This window comes from Colossoma macropomum, unplaced genomic scaffold (genome assembly GCF_904425465.1).
Source record: "Colossoma macropomum unplaced genomic scaffold, Colossoma_macropomum, whole genome shotgun sequence".
NCBI classification, from domain to species: Eukaryota; Metazoa; Chordata; class Actinopteri; order Characiformes; family Serrasalmidae; genus Colossoma; species Colossoma macropomum.
The window spans coordinates 10,565,075-10,585,001 of record NW_023494808.1 but is presented as its reverse complement, the minus strand read 5'-3'; the positions used below and the strand labels follow the sequence as shown (position 1 = coordinate 10,585,001).

General features: G+C 39.7%; 1 protein-coding gene across 1 annotated transcript in view; it reads right to left on the bottom strand.

Moving 5' to 3' along the window:
* Positions 1–19,927, bottom strand: part of si:dkeyp-9d4.3 (caskin-1) — an 86,224-nt gene that overhangs the window by 29,074 nt on the left and 37,223 nt on the right. Inside the window, exons 3-10 of the mRNA XM_036557500.1 lie at positions 17,586–17,683; positions 16,214–16,359; positions 13,344–13,439; positions 13,127–13,248; positions 7,165–7,273; positions 6,840–6,948; positions 4,419–4,513; positions 1,382–1,496 (exon numbers count right to left, since the gene is read on the bottom strand). Of these exons, the coding sequence (XP_036413393.1) occupies positions 1,382–1,496; positions 4,419–4,513; positions 6,840–6,948; positions 7,165–7,273; positions 13,127–13,248; positions 13,344–13,439; positions 16,214–16,359; positions 17,586–17,683 (890 nt within the window). The remainder of the gene's footprint in view (positions 1–1,381; positions 1,497–4,418; positions 4,514–6,839; positions 6,949–7,164; positions 7,274–13,126; positions 13,249–13,343; positions 13,440–16,213; positions 16,360–17,585; positions 17,684–19,927) is intronic.

Genomic DNA, 19,927 nt, shown 5'->3' with positions numbered 1-19,927 from the left:
GTATATCTTTCAGCGTTAATGGTGCTTTCACAGATTTGCAAATTACCCACTAATACCGCCCCCTCATACCATGACAGATCCTGGATTTAGAACTTTACACTGGGAAAAATCTGGATGATCCTTTTCTTCTTTGTTCCAGGCAACATAATGTTCATTATATCCATAAACAATCTGAAAGGTTGACTCGTCAGACCACAAAACACATTTTCACTGTGTATCAGTCCATTTCAAATGGGTTCGGGCCCAGAGAAGTCGGAAGCATTTCTGGACATTGCTGACATTTGACTTCCACTGCCTAGTACAGTCATAGCTTGCATTTGTGGACATAATGATGGGTAGAGGGTGAAAAGCCTTAAATCCCGGCAAATGTTTGCTGAGGAATGTTTTTCTTTAACAGTTAGACTAGTTGTTTATGCAGTTTTTTTGCAAAATGGTGAGCCCATCCTTGCTTGTAAACTACTTGGTATTTTCTGGATGCTCATTTTGTACGCAAGCATGATTACATCACCTCTTTCAAAATGATTTCTGAACATTACCAATGTTCCTAGTCCTAAATTGCCCTGGTCCAATTTTTTTGGAATGTGTTGCAGGCCTCAATTTCAGAATATTTACAAAATACAACGAAACTAATAAAAAATTAGACATCTCATGTTGTGCTGCTTTCTGTTTTTATTTGCATTTCACTTACTATCCCAACTTTTTTTGGAAACAGCTGTAAAACTAAAGCTGTACATTGGTATAATTAATTCTTTGAGAGATGTTACTAGTTTTGCAGAGGGAAGGATCTGTGGTAATTCATTACCATCACAGTGGTGTGGGTGGAGTTTTCATAGGCTCCACCTGATCACCATGGTCACCAGAAAACCTTAGGGAAACAAAAGTAACTGGAAATACTTTTTTACAGTTTTGCTCCAGTGTTTGAAAGATGAATAAAACCTATAAACAGCTTTGGAAATACATCCTCTTATGCCTGTCTCACCCTGGAATGTTGTAGTTTTAATACTGTATCATGTAAACAATTATACTTCAAATATTTAATCAGAGAATTCAACAACTACCTAAAGTAAAACTATAGAAATACAACAAGTGATTATCAAGAGGTTTTTAAGTACAGGGACATGCGTGTGAATTATGGTCTGTGTTATTATACAATGCAGTGGTGGCAGGTAGGGATTAGGTTTAAAAATGCTTCCGCATTGATTTAATCTATGTCCAGGACACCAGACCCCTCTCTCTCTCTCTCTCTCTCTCTCTCTCTCACTTAACCACGCACACAAAGCGTTGGTGTATTACATGTACCATGTAGATGAGCTAGTGCAGAACTAGGACAATAGCGTATGTCACATGACCTGAGAGGTCATGTGATAACGCAATGGCACACCTGCCCTCTTGATGACCTCCACCATGTTGGACGGGAAGTAGCCTACGCGGTCGTTTCCTGTGCGGTTGTCGTGGATGCAGCCCTTCCATCGGCCGTCAGAGTGCTGCTCCAGGACCTGAAGCATAAACCGAACCAGGATCAGTCAAATATAGTGCAGCTTTGAAAGCCTAACAGACAACATGCAGTGCTTTAGAGTAGAGCAACTATTAGTTGTCAGTTAATCATTGGTGATGTTGATTATGAAAAAATTTGCTATACACTGAAGATGTACAGGTTTGCCATTAAAAGATGACGAGACAACAGATCAGAATTTCATCTTTCACTTATTTACATATTTCTAGATCTGTTAAACAACTTAGAACATGGGACTCTTTGTTTAAACCCACTCATTTTTCAAGGGAGCAAAAATTATTATTTTTTTTTTAACAATTAATAGCTCTAATAGCACCTGTGATGAATGCATTTCTTGCTGAAAGGAAAAAAAAAAACATTAAGAGCAGAGAGTTGTCTATGGAGGAAAGCAAGCCATTTTAAAGCTGAGAAAAGAGGGAAAAAGAAAGAAACCACTGGTGTACTAACAACCAGACACCGAACAACAGCAGTTGATGACAGAAACATCGTGAGAGCTGTGAAGAGAAACCCAAAGGCAACAGTTAGTGACATCACTAACCACCTCCACAGGACAGGGGTGAATGTATCACAATCCACCAATCGAAAAAAGACATTGAAAGCTGAAACATAGATACCACATGATGTAAACCACTCAACAGAAATAAGAATCAGACACCCAGATTGCAATTCGCAAAGGAATACAGAGATGAGCCAATTCTGGAAGATTTATGGACTGATGAGCCCAAAATTAACCTCTACCGAAGTGATACAAAGGCCAAAGTGTAGAGAAAGAAAGGATCTGCTCTTGATCCAAAACATACAAGCTCACTGGCCAGGCATGGTGGAGGTAGTGTCGTGGCTTGGGATTGAATGAGTGCTTTCAGAAGGGACTCACTAATCTTTATTGATGATGTAACTCATGATGGTAGCAGCAGAATGAATTCAGATACTTACAGAAACATTCTGTTTGCCAATTTTCAGAGAAATGCATCCAAAACACACTGCCAACACAACAAAGGACTTCAGCAGGGGAAGGTTTTAGACTAGCCAAGTCTATCACCAGATGGCTGTTATTGCAGTTATTGTAAGCAAGGGATATTCAGCCATATATTAATTTAAGACTATCTGATCTTATACATTTGCTCACCTATTACTTGGGTGCCCTGTTCTAAGTTGTTCGACTTATCTAGATGTAAATATCAGCAAATAAAAGCTGAAATTTTGATCTATCATCTCATATTCATATTGTGAACTCAAGCCCAAATTACTACAGTGTAATAAAAAATAACCTAATGTAAAAGTGCAAAATGTCATTGCATATCATTGTGGTGAATTAACATCTACTGCCTAGGAGCTTAATAGTTTCAACATGTCATCACTGCACTGTATTTATACTTATTTGTCACTATATTTTAACACGTTTAATGTGGTAAAAGTTATTAGGATGGAAAAAAATCAAAGAAACTGAATTGTACCATAAATGTATATACTATATGGCCAAAAGTATGTGGTCACCCCTCATAATTATTGAGTTCAAGTGTTTCAGCCACACCCATTGCTAAGAGGTGCACAAAATCAAGCACAGAGCCATGACACTAGAAGTAAAATAGGTTATAGTCAGAGCTCAGTGAGTTTGGGCCTCTTAGTTCAAGTGAAGGGTGATGTTAATACTACAGCATACAAAGGCATTTATGACACTTATATTGTATCATCTAGGTGATAAAGAACCAGAGGTAAACATTGTGTATGCAGACAAATGTTCTTTTATTGAACAGGCAGCATGTGCTACTCAATGGCCAGGATAGCAGGCAGGTTACTTCAAACAACACAATTTAAACAACAAATATCGTCCAGCCTTTACCGGACCATGGCGCCTCTCAAGAGCCTCTCTGCATGGCTACTTTGCATGGCCATGCCTCCTGTGCTCCTATGACAGCATGTCCAGGGGCAGTATGCCACAATATGCTTTCAAGTTTGTGGCAACAGTTTAAGAAAGAGCCTTTCCTGTTCCAGCATGACTGAGCCCCTGTACACAAAGTGAGCCACATAATGACCTGGTTTGTGTGTTTGGTGTGGAGGAACCCCAGTGGCCTGCACAGAGCCCTGGCCTTAACCCCACTGAACACCTTTGGGATGATTTGGGATGATTGATCCCAGAAAAGTGGTGCCTGTAACAGTTGTAAAGGGTGGGGGACTCCTGAGTAATGTCCATATTTTTAGAATGGGATGTCCAATAAGCTCATATAAGTGTGATAGTCAGGTGTGCCACATAGTGTGTGTGTATAATGACTTTTCACTTTCATTTTTTTTAACATTCACTTCTAAGTGCATCTTTGTAGAACTTTTTTGTGATAAACAGTGTATTAAATTTGGAGAAAATAGTTGACCAAGGGTCAATTTCAGAGGCTTCTAATTGCCATTGGTGACATCCTGAACATAGGGCCACCAATGTGTGGAAAAGCACTGGAGATCTCCTTTAAATATGATCCGTTCCAGCAGATGGAGCTGTAGCTCTGGGTTGTTAGGTTCAAAAGCCAGGCTGAAATGCAGAAGGCTTTCTCTGGACAATTATGCAAGATCTCGTTCAGAACGAGATTTTATCTGGAAGAAGTGGGAATTTTAAATAAATTGTAAACATTTTAATTTGGGAATGCATTCAATTGTTTGACCAAAATAAATATATCCTCAGACTATTTTCAAATAAAAAAGCTTGCATTGTTTTTATTGTGCATGTTTCCCTACTTTGTAAATGTGTAATTATTATATATAAGGAGTAATTCTGCATTAATGGACTAAAATAACTGACTCAAACGGTTGTGGGGTCAGAGATTTGCAGGCCTAACAGTAAGAACGCAGATGTATTTTTGCTCAGTAGCGATTTTTCTCCCCTACTGGGCAAATGTTCCATTGCGCTGTGGGTATTTACCGTGATGATGTCACCGGCTTTGATGTTGAGGCTAGTCAGGTCATAGTTGTTGCAGTAATCTTTCAGCGCCCTCACTTGCATGGCAGCAGAGGCATCTGCATGTACAGAAACAAACTATTACAGTACAGTCATAATGGTAATTCTTCATATATTATCATTCAAAAGTTTGAAATCATTTGTCAAATTAATGCATTTTCTTATTCTGTATAATAATAGCTATATAATATAGTGGAAATGGTACCACTTAAGAATAAGACTGCCCTCATAAATTGTTTATATATGACTTAATAATTTATTAATGGTTAATAATTAGTTCATCAACATCTTAAGCCATTAATATACTTATAACACATTAATAAAAATGGCAGCAGTGAGCTTTTATATCTGATTAATATGATAATACAATTTATAATTTATATTTATGTAGATCAATGTGGGCCCACAATTTGGCAAACAACAGGTTACCATTGCACTTTTTATTTAAGCGTTATAAATGTTTATTAATGAGTTTTAAGGTCTTTCCTAATTAATAACCATGTAACACTTTATTGTGATGATCCTCTGTAGATACATTATAGATGCTCAGTTGTTAATTAACATTTAACTGAATATGTATTAAATCCAACTGAACTTTAAGTTCAATATGAAAGATTCTATTAAATCTAATCCTTGCCCTAAACGTCAACACAAAACTTACACCTACTCCATAATATCCATAATGTTGTTGATAATCACCAGAAAATTTAATATTTTAAATATCAACAGACCATCTATAGTGGACCATCAAAATAAAGTGTGACCCTCATTTTAAACCATTTATAAATCTTATATAACGGGACTCTTATTATAAAGCAGTACCACTTAAATATAGTAAATTTACATTATTAAATAAGTTATACTGATAAATTACAAAGTAAAAATGTATTGCAACCAAAGAATGTGTTTAGACATTCAGGAACAATCAGTGATTTAATGATAAATAATATACTGCATATACTATACTAACAGTTGCTTGTACTGTAATCCTCTTCTGAATTTTGAAATAGGAGCCACTGTGAATGCTTGAAAGATTCCTCTAAACATCACTGAACGTTTCCTTTTTCAGGTCCCTACTAATTATTTGAACTGTGAAGTTTCACAAGACAGGCACATTAGAATAATTTATACATTTATCTGCAATCAAATTGTTTTTTTATCATCCCAAACCTATAAATAAGAGAGTATGTTATGAGAATGATGGCAATTTTGGAATTTAAAAATTTCAGCATGTCATTTAGTTTGTTTTGATGAAAAATGCTTTCTAGAAAAAGTAACCAAATTGTATGCATTACGTACGTGTATATCAGAGATAGGAACCACTTTAGAATAAGACAGCCCTCATAAAAAGAATGGCCAAAAACCATAACTGAATGACCATGACCACATCAGCTTGGGAATACCATTCTCAATAAACATTGTCTGTTGCTGCATGCACAAATGCGAGTTAAGACTGTACTTTGCACAGTGGAAGTCGTATGTCAACAATGTCCACAAACACTGCTGACTTCTCAGGGCCTCAGCCTATTTGAAACGTACTGATGCACAGTGGAAACACGTATAGTGGTGTGAAGAGTCAACTTTTCAGGTTGTTTATGGAAATAATGGATGTCCTGTTCTCTGGGCCAAAGAAGAAAAAGACAATCTAGATTGTTACCAGCATAAAGTTTAAAAGCCAGGATCTGTCTACTAACAGTATTAGTAGGTAACCTGCACATTTTTGAAAGCACCTTTGACACTCAAAGTTATATAAACATTTTAGACAGCATTTTTTTTCATGGACGTCGATGCCTACTTTAACATAACAACACAAAGTAACATTCTGCACAGGTTATAATAGCATGGCGGTGTAATCAAAGAGTGCAGGTACTAGACTGACCTGATTGTCTTCTATTGAAAATGTGTGGCACAATATTTAGAGCAAAATACAACCCCAAAACCCTATACAGTTGCCCAGCTGAAGACAGGCTTCTAACAACTAAAGGTGATGTGACATGTTGTTGCACACGTCAAATTTGGAGTATATATATTTACAATAAACAATTAAATCAAATATCATATTTTTGTACCGCTTTCAATTGAATACAGGTCAAATGGATGTTACTGATCATTGCTTTCTGTTTTCATTAGCATTTCACGTACTGCATTTCACATAATTTGTGAAAAAAAGACATTTTCAGACATTTTATGACCTTAAATTTTATAAATCAATTTTAAGTCTTCATATGCAGGAATCCTGGTCTCAATAGATTTATGCTGAAATTTTGAAAATCTGTAAAATTCCCTAGAAACAGCTATATATTTCTGTCCATCATTCTCTCCTGAATTCATACAATTTATTTCCTTTAGAGGAGATTATTTGGTTCTCTCTCTCGTTTTCCATACCTCTCAGCATCTGTTTAATCTCTCGGCTGGCTTGTGTGGTGGTGAACTGGTTAACAATGTCCAGTGCTGTCTGACAGTACGTGTTCCTCACACTGGCACTGATACCACTCTGTAGAACAAAAGAGAAAGACACACACATGCATACGTGCACGCACACACACACACATGCACACAATTTACATACATACAGGTCCATAAATACATAAAACACACATACAAACACTCAAACACACACACAGTTTCCATATTAATACATAATGTACATTTATAACATCTGCCACAAAATTGTGATACAAAATGTTAAGAGGTCGTCATGGATACTCACATCCAGAAGTAGCCGCACAGCATCAGTCTTCCCACAAAGGGCGGCTTCATGCAGTGCTGTGCCAGACTTGGTCTGCCTATTTATATCTATACCAGCCTGGATCAGCAACCTGTAACATGCACATATAGTGAACGTCCAAAGGTTAGTAGACACCTACTTATCTAGTGTTTCTTCTCCCCCCATACCCCCCATTCCCTACCCCCCCATTTCTGCAGTAGATGTTCACAAGTCATTTCATGCAAGTCCAATCAAGTCTCAGGTCTCTAGGGAGCAAGTCCAAGTCAAGTCTTGCATCTCTGGGGTACAATTCTGAGTCAAGTCTTGAGTTTCTAGGGTGTGAGCCAGAGTCAAAAGCATGTGTCAAGTCTCAAGCCTCAAGCCTGGGGTGCGACTGCAAGTCATGTCTCGAATCTCAGAGGTGCGGATTGAGTCTCGAGTCGCTGGGTTGTCAGTCCAAGCCGAATCTCTGAGGTGCACATCTGATCTGATTCTCAAGTTTCTGAGGTGAGAGTCAATCCTTGATTCTCTAGGTTGCAAGTCCGAGTCGAGTCTCAAATCTTTGGAGTGTGAATCAAAGTCAAGTCTCGAATCACTGAAGTATGAATCTAAGGTGTATCTCAGATGTGCAAGTAACAGACAGTTCTCAAGTCTCTGAGATGGGAAAGCAAGTCGAGGCATAAGTCTCTGGGCTTCAAGTCTGAGACGATTCTTAAGTCTCTGGGGTGAAAATCCAAGTTGGAGTCGTTTCTCGAGTATCTGGGGTTTGTCTTCTGGTCTATTTGGCTGTGGAGTGTCTGATGTGTGAGTTCAAGTCAATTCTTGAGTTTCTGAGGTACAAGTCTGAGTCTGAGGTGTCTCTAAGGTCCGAGGTGCAAGTCCAAGTTGAGTCTCGTGTCTCTGTGGTGAGAACTGGAACTTTTGAGTCTCTGGGGTAAGAGACTGATTCAAGTCTAGAGTATCTGAGGTATGAGTTCAGTCTCGAGTCTAGTGCAGGTCCAAGTCTAGTCTTTAGTCTCTGGGATTCAAATGTGAGTCGAGTCTTGAGAAGGGAAGTACAACAGAACTTTAGTTAAATCTTGTTATTAGCTGCTCATGTGAATTGCCACTATCTTAGTGCTAAGGAACTACCAGAATCCCATAAATACACTAGCTGAGGCTGAGCTGAAGGCCTTGGCTCTGACAGTCATGGTTTGCCACTGGGTAAATTGCTTGTCAATGACTGAAGACACCACAATATTCCTTTATGCACAGCAGTTCAGAAATTGAATCCAGATTTGAAAAGCTACATCTGAGAATAGAGGTCAAGGCCTATCAGGGCAGGGCATGTGAGAAAGAATGTCCGTTTTCTTTCTCACACATACACACACACACACATAAACAGTGTGTAATATTTCTATAAAAAAACATGCCCGTACAGAAAAAATGTGAGGACTAGCAGAAAAGGTCCTTGCATAAATGTATGAATGAAGAAATTTGGCTCTCAAATCTGTTGCAATACAAGTACACACACATACACACAGACACACTGGGCTGCCAGTCAAGACACGTAAAACTAATTAACGATATGCGTCATCATGCAGTGACAGCAGCGTCCATCAAAACGAAGAAATGAGGACACTGAGTGTGTGAGAGAGTGAGAGTGCGTCAGAGATACTGATGAAAAATCCCCACGGCACCTTTCAGGGTGCACACGCTGCCTTCGCTTTGCAGAAAACTACATTTCCCATCTACTCTGCTCCTCAGCTCTGTTGGACTACAACATCCCACTTGCCCCAAGGTTTTGTGTACCAACGTTCAGTTGTCCAGAGAAATCTGCAGGGATGTGTTTGCACTCCATCAAATTTCAGTGTTACAAGTTAGGTGCGTTTTCTGCTTCTCATGATTCCAAGTAAATCCAGACACATTCAGAGAAGTTGAGGTCTGAACTTGGATAGCCAGTAAATTTTTCTTCTTAGCATAATTTGTAAATAGTCCTTGTTGTTCAGTCCCTTTACTAATGGCTTTGTGACATGCACCCATCCCCTGGGCCCTGATGACGGCCACGAGAGCTGGCAGGAAGGCGAGGGCCAAACTTTAAGCCCAGATGAAACCCTGCGAAGACAGCAACAAGCTCCCTTTCCCTCTCTGCTCTTTTAAAAGATGCTCCTGAGCCGAGAGAGAACGAGAGCTTGTTGCTCTGCCTCTGACACCGCCCCCGCTCTCCGACTCGGCCACCAGGATCGAACGTGAGGCAAATTAAAGTGGCCTCACCGCGGGACTGGAGGCGGTGCCCAGGAAACGGGGCATGGGATGCTGTCCCCCACTCCCTTGTGGATTTTGTCCTCTCCCCACAGTCTTTGCAGGGTTTTATCTGGGCTCACGGTTCGGATCCCACCTTCCAGGGGGCTTTCGCAGCCATCATTGGGGCCCAGGGGATGGGTGCATGCCACAGGCTACACATCCTTTCAGACCCATAGTGCTGAGTTGTCTTCTCACAGTGGAAGGATGGACAGAAACACCTGTGGATTTTTTCAGATTTGAAGCAGGAGTGGAGCTTGATTTTATCCTATCTCTCAAAAATGAAAGCTTTATCAATTATCAATCAATTATCAGTAATGTGGCATTATTAAAGATTGGCCTGTATCATTGAACAAAACAACTTTTGCTGGGTTAGATGAATACCTTGACTCCTACAGTGCCTACAGAAGCACTGATATCACAGCCTTCTGCAAAGCCCATACTGTGATAAAGACGAACAAATGATATCTTGTGCAGCCCTGCTATGAGCTAATCTGTTTTTTACGAGAGGGCATATAGGAATTAAGTACTAATTTAATTAGCTCAAAGATCCGCCCCAATGATAGCACAAGTTGTAATGTATCAGAGATTATTACTTGATAAAGTCAGTCAAAAAGATGTCACAGCAGTTTTCTTCTCACTAGTCACCCACTTTATTAGAAACATCTATCTTGTACTTCCACTCACTGGCCACTTTATTAGAAACACCTACCTTGTACTTTTGCTCACTGGCCGTTTTGTTTAGAAACACCTACTTTGGACTTCCACTAATTGGCCACTTTATTAGAAACACCCTACTTGTATTTTCACTCACTGGCCACTTTATTAGAAACACCTTCCTTGTATTTTCACTCACTGGCCACTTTATTAGAAACATCTACCTTGTACTTTTGCTCACTGGCCGTTTTATTAGAAACACCTACTTTGGACTTCCACTAATTTGCCACTTTATTAGAATCACCTACTTGTACTTCCACTCTCTGGACACTTTATTAGAAACACCTTCCTTGTATTTTCACTCACTGGCCACTTTATTAGAAACATCTACCTTGGACTTCCATTCACTGGCCACTTTACTAGAAACACCAACCTTGTATTTCCGCTCACTGGCCACTTTAGGAGCTCCACTATGTAGGTATACAATAACATGCTGTAGCCCAGCATGTAGTCTCAAACTCCGATCCAGGAAGGCTGGAATTTAGCACAAATTGGTGATTTCCCACCTGATTCAGCTCATCAGTTAATTACCAAGTTTAGTTGGTCAGTTACTGACCACTGATGAAGGGCTAGACAATGGCTAACACAAAATCTGCATCAATAGATACAGTCTCTGAGCAAGGTGGAGATACAAGGTAGCTAATAAATTGGCTAGACATAAACTCCTAACCCTTGACCTTAAATTGTGGTCCCCAAACATTTTTCCACTTTGTCACTATACAGCATTTTCAGTTTCCCTTCAACTGTCCCTTGTGGTGTCATTAGCTAAGTTTCCACCGGTTTGTGCATTATGCAAGCACTGAAATGAAAATGCATTCATTTTTTTAACATGATCCCTGCAAACTGACTTATAGCCAGACAAATGCTTAATGTCATTTCCTGCAGAAAACTGCTATGAGTTTTGTTTTGTCACATAAAAATATTATGTTTAGTATGTTTTCATCAGGAAATCATTTTGTAGAATCAAGTAGTTTGTGGTGGGTTTTGAGGTCTAGAGGTTTGTTTAGGATCACTGTGCCGCTGTAAAAGCCAGCCTTTTCGTAGCATCAGGTTCTCAACTGTGTCGCATTAATTCCAGAATTTGCCAATATTTAGTGGAATCCACTCTTCTACCCATGCAATGGTTCCTGTGCCACTGGCTGCTATGCAGCCCCAAAGCATAATAGATCGATTCCTACGCATAACAGTTGGCAAGGTGTTCTTTTCATCAAATGCTGCTCCGTTTTTTTTTCTCCCAACATGCCTTTGGTGATTGTGGCCTAAGAGTTCCATTTTTACTTCATCAGTCCATGGCACTGGATTACAAAATACCTCAGTCTTATCGAGATGTTTTGATTATTTTACACGTTGACTTTTGTGATGAGGTCACAGGCAAGGTTTCCTTCTGATGACTCTTTCATGCAGATCATGTTTGTGCAAGCAACACTGCAACACCACCACTCCTGTATCAGCTAAACCCTTCTTTGCTGTCATATGGGGGTTTTGCTTTGCCTTTTTGGCCAGCATACAAGCAGTTCTGTCTGAGAGTTTTCTTGGTCTTGCAGATCTTGCCTTGACTCCCACAGCTCCCCTTAACTACTATTTCTAAGTGACATTTTGGACAGTGGAACTTGCAAACTGGACACCCTTTGATTTCCTTTTATAGCACCTGCTTTGTAAGCATCAATTAGCTTCATTTCAGATCATCACCTAGCTGGTTAGAGGAGCCCATAGCTGTTGATTGTTACCATAAGTTTGAAGAGTCAGGAAAAATTATTAAACAATGAAATTATCATCATTCCTAATGATAATTCTTGACTTGCCTAACCAGTCCTAACAAGTCAATTAAGGCCTAATAAGTTAGTTTACTCATGAGACTTCACAAACTTTTATGTAACCCACAATAACCATTTTACTTTTTTTCTATTCTTTCAGTTAATCAAATATAGCATATCTGTGCATTAACATTTGCAGAAAAAATATTGTTTTAAAATGTATTTTTTATGAAATGTTAAAAAGTCTTTTTTTTAAATTAGGAAAATTTAGTTTTCCATCATATGATTTTGGTCTGTACTGCTTTTGTTTTGTTTACTAAAAATGTCACTAAACTTGTGCATTGTAGCATTATTCTTCCTAAAATATTTTCCACTGCTGTGTTTTTTCAACATTTTAAAGTAGCACCAGTTTATCCTATTTTGTCAATATTATGATCATCATCATCATCACCATCATCATCATCTTTAATCTCTTAATCCAGATAGGGTCTCAGTAGCAGTTGGGAGAGCAGAGAAAGAACTTCCTCCAGCTCATTCCAGGGAACCCCAAACTGCTCCCAGGCCAACTGAGAGATATAATCCCTCCAGTGGGTCCTAAGCCAACCCCAGGGGCTCATCCCAGTAGGCCATGCCTGGTAAACCCTCACCAGAAGGCGTTCAGGGGGCATCCTGGTCAGAAGCCCAAACCACCTCAACTGGTTCTCAATGCGGAGGAGTATCAGCTCTACTCTGACCTCCTCCTGGATGACCGAGCTCCTCACCCTATCGAGTAGAGTGTAGCCTGCCACCCTGTGAAGAAAGCTCATTTCCGACACTTGTATTCGCAATCTCATTCTTTCAGTCATTACCCAAAGCTCATAGGTGAGGATTGGGATGTAGACAGACCAGTAAACAGAGAGCTTTGCCTTATGGCTCAGCTCCCTCTTCACCACGACAGTCGGGTAGCGACCACATTACTGCTGCCACCTGTTCCAGCCAGCAGCCGATCTCACGATCCCTCTTCCCATCACTCGTGAATAAGATTATTATTATAAAGTATTACCAATAATTTTGTCCTTCCCTTGTCAACATCGTCAGACATTTGAAAATGTTATTAAGAAATTTTTCACCTTAAGTCGCCATACCAGCAGTGCTAAAGGAACAGTACAGAGCAGTTATCTGCTGTCACAGCTGTGACATCATAAACATCAGTTTTTTTTACAATCCGCTCTTACTTGATGATGTCAATGTGTCCGTTCTTGGCAGCCAGGTGGAGAGGGCTGATTCCATTGGGATCAGAGGGCTTGGGCTCCAGCATGGCAGCGCACATATTACTGTTCAGAAGCAACTGCACCACCTATAACACACAAACACACAAAAAGCTTTGAGCTTTTCTCAGGTAACCTGACCTCAATAGCAAGTGTCGCTGGTAAAGTGTCCAGAGTAACTGACCGAGACTCGTCCAAATTCACAGGCCAGGTCTAGAGGGGTCTTTCCTGCGTGATCTCTGATGCATGGGTTAGACTGGTGCTGCAGCAGCATCTCACTCTACAAACAAAATACAGCAATACATAGCAGTGCGTGAGCACAGCAACGCAAGAACATAGCAGTGTAAACAAATTTACATAATTGTCCCCCTTTAGCCCAAATGTAGTCAATTAGCCAAGACATGTTTTGTGTCTGAAGTTTGCTTCTTTACTTTTGGACTGGAGCTACGAGGCTAATGTAGCTAACAAGCAATGTAAACTAACAGCCACGATTAGCATTGTGCAAACTGTAGGCTTAAATGACCTCATTAATGCCTCAAACTCAATTAGACTTTCATATGTGGTTCTGCCATACTGTCATCTATAAATATGGACAAAAATACACAAAATTCAGGCTTCAAGATGGTTGCTACTACTTATTTTTTTTCACAAATCAGTTGTGGCCAATTTCAACCCACTAGCTAGCTCTCCCCATATCACATGAAGCTATCAAGCTGGGCTAGCATGTGCTTCCTTCAAAACACATGAACCACCTCCACATCTTTTTAAACTGCTGCTAACACAACATCATTGGAGCTTAACACATGTCAAATTCTGTTATGCCAGCTAAGAGAAGCCCATGCTAGTTAGTATTGCACTCATTGATGGGAGGACAGGGAGGACCATCGCTTAGACAGTTAGACAGTGCCACTCAAGAGACCCATAACCTAGCTTTACACGATACTGATACTGGTCAGCCAATACAAGATTTGGATGACTCACAGAGTTTTGGCAACATTTTGTGGCAGTACCATGTGCATGACATCTTTATGACACCAAAAAAACACAAGTGACAAAGGCGAAAAGATTTGCACTTTGTGCAGAGGAATAGACACCCTCATCTTTGTCATCTCTTTACATTTAACAAATCATCCACTCATTCATGAATCCTTTTACTGTCCCACCCACATCTGCATTTTCAAACTAGCCCAATTGGCAGGAAATCAGGGAACCATGTACAGGGGGAAAGAACCAGCAAGTAAAATATATGCACATGGAAAACAGCATTTTTTCTGGTTGACACAGCACCTGTGCATGCTTAAAATCTCTACTGTTTTCCAACAGGTACACTTCAGCATTTGTCATCAGACTGGTCTGTGCAGTTTCAGTACTGTGGCATTTCTCAAGCTTTGCACTAGGATTGAAGGGGCATTGCCCCCTTCTTTAGTTTTGGGTTACCAATAACTTAATCCCCCCTACAGTTGATGCCTATGAATGCAGGTATTTTTAAATGGTGGGAAATGGTGGTTGTCATAAAGGGGGTGTTTCACACTGAAAGTCAGACTACACTGGTATGCATGTAGACAGGACTATACACCAATAAGCCAAAATATTACGATCACTCAGAAGGTCACAGAAGAAATTAATAATGTTGATTATCTTGTAACACACGTCAAGATCTAGACTATATTAGTTGGTAACCAAACAGTCAGTTGTAGTATTTGACATGTTGGAAGCAGGAGAAATGGCAGGCATGAAGGCCTGAGCAACTTTGACAAAGGCCACATCTTTATGGAATTGGAGCATCTGCAAAATGGCAAGGCTTGTGCGGTGCTCCCAGTCAGCAGTGGTGAGTACCTATCAACAGTGGTCCAAGAAGGGACTAACTACGAACTGGAATCAATGTGTTGAGCACCCATGACTCTCGATGCGAAAGGGCAAGGAAGGCTATTTTGACTGATCTGAACAAACAGAATGGCTATTGTTGCATAAGTCACAGAAATTTATAATGATGGTTACAAGAGGAAAGACACACAGTGTATGGCGCCCTGCAGTGTATGGGGCTGCATAGCCACAGACTGGTCAGAGTGTTCATGCTCACCCCTGTCCACCATCGAATATACCCACAATGGAACTGGGCAGGAATGAAGATCACCTTGTCTGATTAATCTAATTTTTTTTAACATCACGTGGACTGCAGGGTACATTTACGCCATTTACCTGGGGAAGTGATGTCACCAGGATACACTGAGGGAAGAAGACAAGCTAGTGGAGGGAGTGTCATGCTCTGGGCAATGTTCTGCTGGGAAACCCTGGGTCACCTATCTAAACACTGTTGTGGATCAGGTTCTTCATGGCATTGCAATTCCTCAAAGGCAGTGGTAAGGAACATATTTTAAAGCGTCACGTTCAAAGGAGTTGCCTTGGCCTTCAAATCAATCCTGGTCTAAATCTGATTAAGCATCTATGGGATCTGCTGGGACAAGAAGTCCGATATGTGGTTTCTCCTGCTCCCAACTTACAGGAAGTAAAAGGATTTGCTTCTTATGTCTTGGTGCCAGAAATCTTGTAGAGTCCATATCTCGGTGGGTCAGATCTGTTTTAGTAGCATGCAGAGGACCTACAGCATAATGGGCAGGTGGTAAGACTGTTTTGGATTGACAGTATAAATGGCCTAAGGTCCAGTTTCTTAGACTAAGACCTTTGTTAGACTGTTATTTGCATGTAAACTGAGTTATTGATCCATCTGATCAACGATTGATCTTGGCCTCCAGGACAAAAAGTCACCTTCCACTAAACAACATCTAAGGCAGAGATAACAGTTCAAAGGCAAGGTGGAGGACATGAGAAGGGTTATTGATAATGGAAGGCCTTTTTTAGGTTTCTTGTTTGTGGAATGACGTTTGTGACACCAAACATGTGGCTGATTGACCATATTTAGGGTAAGGGAAAACTAATGTAAATTTGATATCTGGCTGAACCGTCGCTTTAGTGTCTGTGTGTTTACACATTAGTTCTCACTTTCATGCATTTATGTCTCTGTGTATCAACACCTAAGTGCCTCTGTGGACTCACTCCATCATAATGGCCATGCTGGGACGAGAGGTGCAATGGAATCTGCCCTTCATCTGATTGGCTGTTGACTGATGATCCCGCCTTTAGCAGCATTTTCATTGGCTCACATTTTCCCTGCCAGGCAGCATAGTGTAACGGCCGCATCCCTGTACAAGAAGCAAAGGAAAAGTTACAAACATTCAGCAGGGAATACTTAAAATGAGGTAGAGCAACATGATGCCTTTCACAAATAATTCTTTTCACCCTACACCTCTCTTTCATCTTTAATCCTTTGCTGCTGAAGAGATCACAACTGGCACAAAGGATCGTGTGCACTGTAATCCTTATGCAACAGTTTTCACCATAAAAAAAAACATTTGCTACTGAAAGTCAACACTGTTACTCAGCAGGTTACTGAGGTTAAAGTAGGGGTTAGCGTTTTGATAGAAAAAAAAACATATGAATGTGTAAAACATATGAGACCTATTACAAATAAGGCCAAAAGTATGTGGACACCTTTCCTATTTATTGACTTCAGGTGTTTCAGCCACAACCATTGCTAACAGGTGTATAAAATACACACACATTGGCAGCAGAATGGTTTGAGGAGCTCAGTGACTTCTTAGGGTCACAGGATGCCACATCTGCCACAAATCAATTTGAGAAATTTCTGCCCTGCTATATTTGCCCAGTTCTAAGTGCTGTTATTTTGAAATGGAAGCATCTTGGAGAAACAGCAGCTCCGCAATTAAGCAGTAGACCAAGCAAACTTACAGAGGAGGCCACTGAGTGCAGAAGCACGTAGCATATAAAAATCACATATCCTTTGTTGCATCACTCACTACAGAACTCCAAACTGCGTCTAGAAGTAACAACAGCACAATAATTGTGCGTTGGAAGCTTCATCAAAGGGGTTTCCATGGCGGAGCGTTCGCACACAAGCCTAAGATCACTATGTGCAATGCCAAGTGTTGGCCAAACAGTAAAGTTTGGTGGAGGAGGGATAATGGGCTGGGGCTCTTTTTTTTGGGATTTAGGCTCAGCCCCTTAGCTCTACCGAAGGGTAATATGAATGCAACAGCATACAAGGACATTTTAGACAACTACATGCTTCTAACTTTGTTTTTAGGGGAAAGCCCTTTCCTGTTCCAGCCTGACTGTGCCCCTGTAAAGACATGGTTTAACAAGTATGGTGAGAAGGAACTCCAGTGGTGAGAAGGAACACCTCAAACATTTGGCAATATAGTACAGGTACTTACGTATGGAAAATACATATATAATACATATGGAAAATATTTTTACATATAGGTACTTATAAATAAACACAATAAATATGACTACCTGACAAGGTATAAAAACAAATGTGTGTGTGTATGCATGACCGTGATTTCACCTTTCTGGTCTTTGATGTCAACAACGGCTTGTGACTCCAGCAACAGAGAGATCAGCTCCAAATTACCATTCAGAGCAGCGTGGTGGAGAGCTGAGAACCTGTAACACAAACCACAAACGCACACTTTGAAAGTCCTACAAATGCAATTTTACGCCTTTCCATCATACAGTGGTTAAGACAGCCCGTAAGTATTGTTCACTTCAGAGCAGCTAGGTCTCTTTCCCTCACTCCCTCACTGCCAAGCTGAGCGGGAAGCTCTGACCTACTTCCATGAGTAAGAGCTTTTTCTCTCTCACACAGCCCCCAGCAACACACACATACACACACATACACACTGCTGCCTCCTAATATGCATCGGTCAAACCCTTATGCATCATTCATCCATTCATTAACCTATCAACCCAAATCATTAAGTGCTGGGTCACATGGAAACTAATTCTTCAGACATTCTGCAAGAGTGTTACAACACTTCTTAAACAGCAACGATCTCAAAAAATATGAAACCTATTCAAATATATCACAGCTATTAGAATTAATCTAGGTGAAACATGGTCAGTTAAAATGAGTGAGCTGGAGAACTTTGAAGCTACGCTATTCGGGGGAATCTGGCTGTTCTTAAACTTCCTTAAATGAGCTCCCAACTGGTTTGCAAATATTATAATATGGCATTTTTCCTGCAATTTATATTAAACAAAGTTCATTTATATATTACATTGTTTAACATATTGAAAAACATAACACAAAAAATACAAAATGTGCTATAACGTTTTCACATGCCACCAAATTTTACCAGTATGGTCAATTCAGCAAATAAACAGTACTTATGCATTAAAATGTTTTCTGTAGAGGACCAGAGCTAGAAAATCTCAACTTCAAGACTGAAAAGCATTTCACACTGCATAGTGAGTGACAGCTTTGTAACCAAGGCAACATAAACAAATCTAACCCTAATCTTGGCAGAAGCTTTGAAATCTGTGTGAGATACCAAATTACGCAGGAAAAGATACATTTAATCATGATTTATCAGTGTTAGTGGTTAACAAAAGAAGGAATTTGGTCAAGAATATGCAAATACAGTTCAATTATATGGCTATTATAGGCAACACATCATTCTAGCAACTTTAAAACTATGTCATTTTTGAGCTGCATTTAAATGAATGCTGTACGAAAACAAGATGTTTAAAGTTTAATTTCATCAACTTTATTGTTTTTGTAAATACGCTCATTCTGAAATTGATGCCTGCAACGCCAAGATTAATAACTGATCATCACGTTGATTTATCAGTCTACTCAGGCTTTAGCAGAGCTCAGTAACACTGAGATTAATAACTATCATCACGTTGATTTATCAGTCTACTCAGGCTTTAGCAGAGCTCAGTAACACTGAGATTAGTAACTGATCATCACATTGATTTATCAGTCTACTCAGGCTTTAGTAGAGCTCAGTAACACTGAGATTAATAACTGATCATCACATTGATTTATCAGTCTACTCAGGCTTTAGCAGAGATGAATATCAGGTCAATATCAGCAAAAAAAAAGAGGAAAAGGAATCTGATCCAATCCTAAAACAAATTTTGCATGAAATAGCACACAGTCACATTGTGTGATGTGACGTTAGCTGTGTCGTTCCTCCTGTGGGTTCAGTACAGTGTTTGAGTAACTTCTGGATGCTCTTCTTAAGTGCTTAAATCAAAAGAAGCTCATTTTAATGTTTGTTTGTTTTTAAAGAAGAAACATCAGATATGTTTTATACAGAAAGACCTTGTAATAGGTATTTTCATCAGCATCTACATTATTTGCAACAAAACCTGGGTATACTAAAACCCCTCAGAGGCGCTGAAGCATGTCTTCAATCAGCTCAAGTAGCATATCTAATTTTCACATTGACGTGCTGCATAAAACAGTGTTAACTAGTGAGCTGTCCAACACCACTAAGTAGACTGAGCTCGTCACTGCTGACAATGACTACACTGCATTGTGCTTTGCATACAAGCTGGGGCATGTGGAATTATTCACAAACCAAATGACATTTTTGAGCTTAGAAAAATAAGAGCCCCACAATAGAGTAATTGCACCTCCAGTAAGATGTTCATTATCATTCATATTTTCATTATTTCCACACGTTTTGAGTTCATCTTTATCAATGTAGTGTTCCATTTAAATGCAGAAGCAAAAAAGTGTTATTTCTGCCTTTCTAAAAAATAATAATAGCAGTTATTGCACAAAATACTGGATGCAGGGCTGCCAACAATTATGACACACATAGTTAAAAATAGATAAGATTTTTTGTTTTCTTATGGTAAATTTACATCAAATAAAAGTTTGATTTCTCTAATATT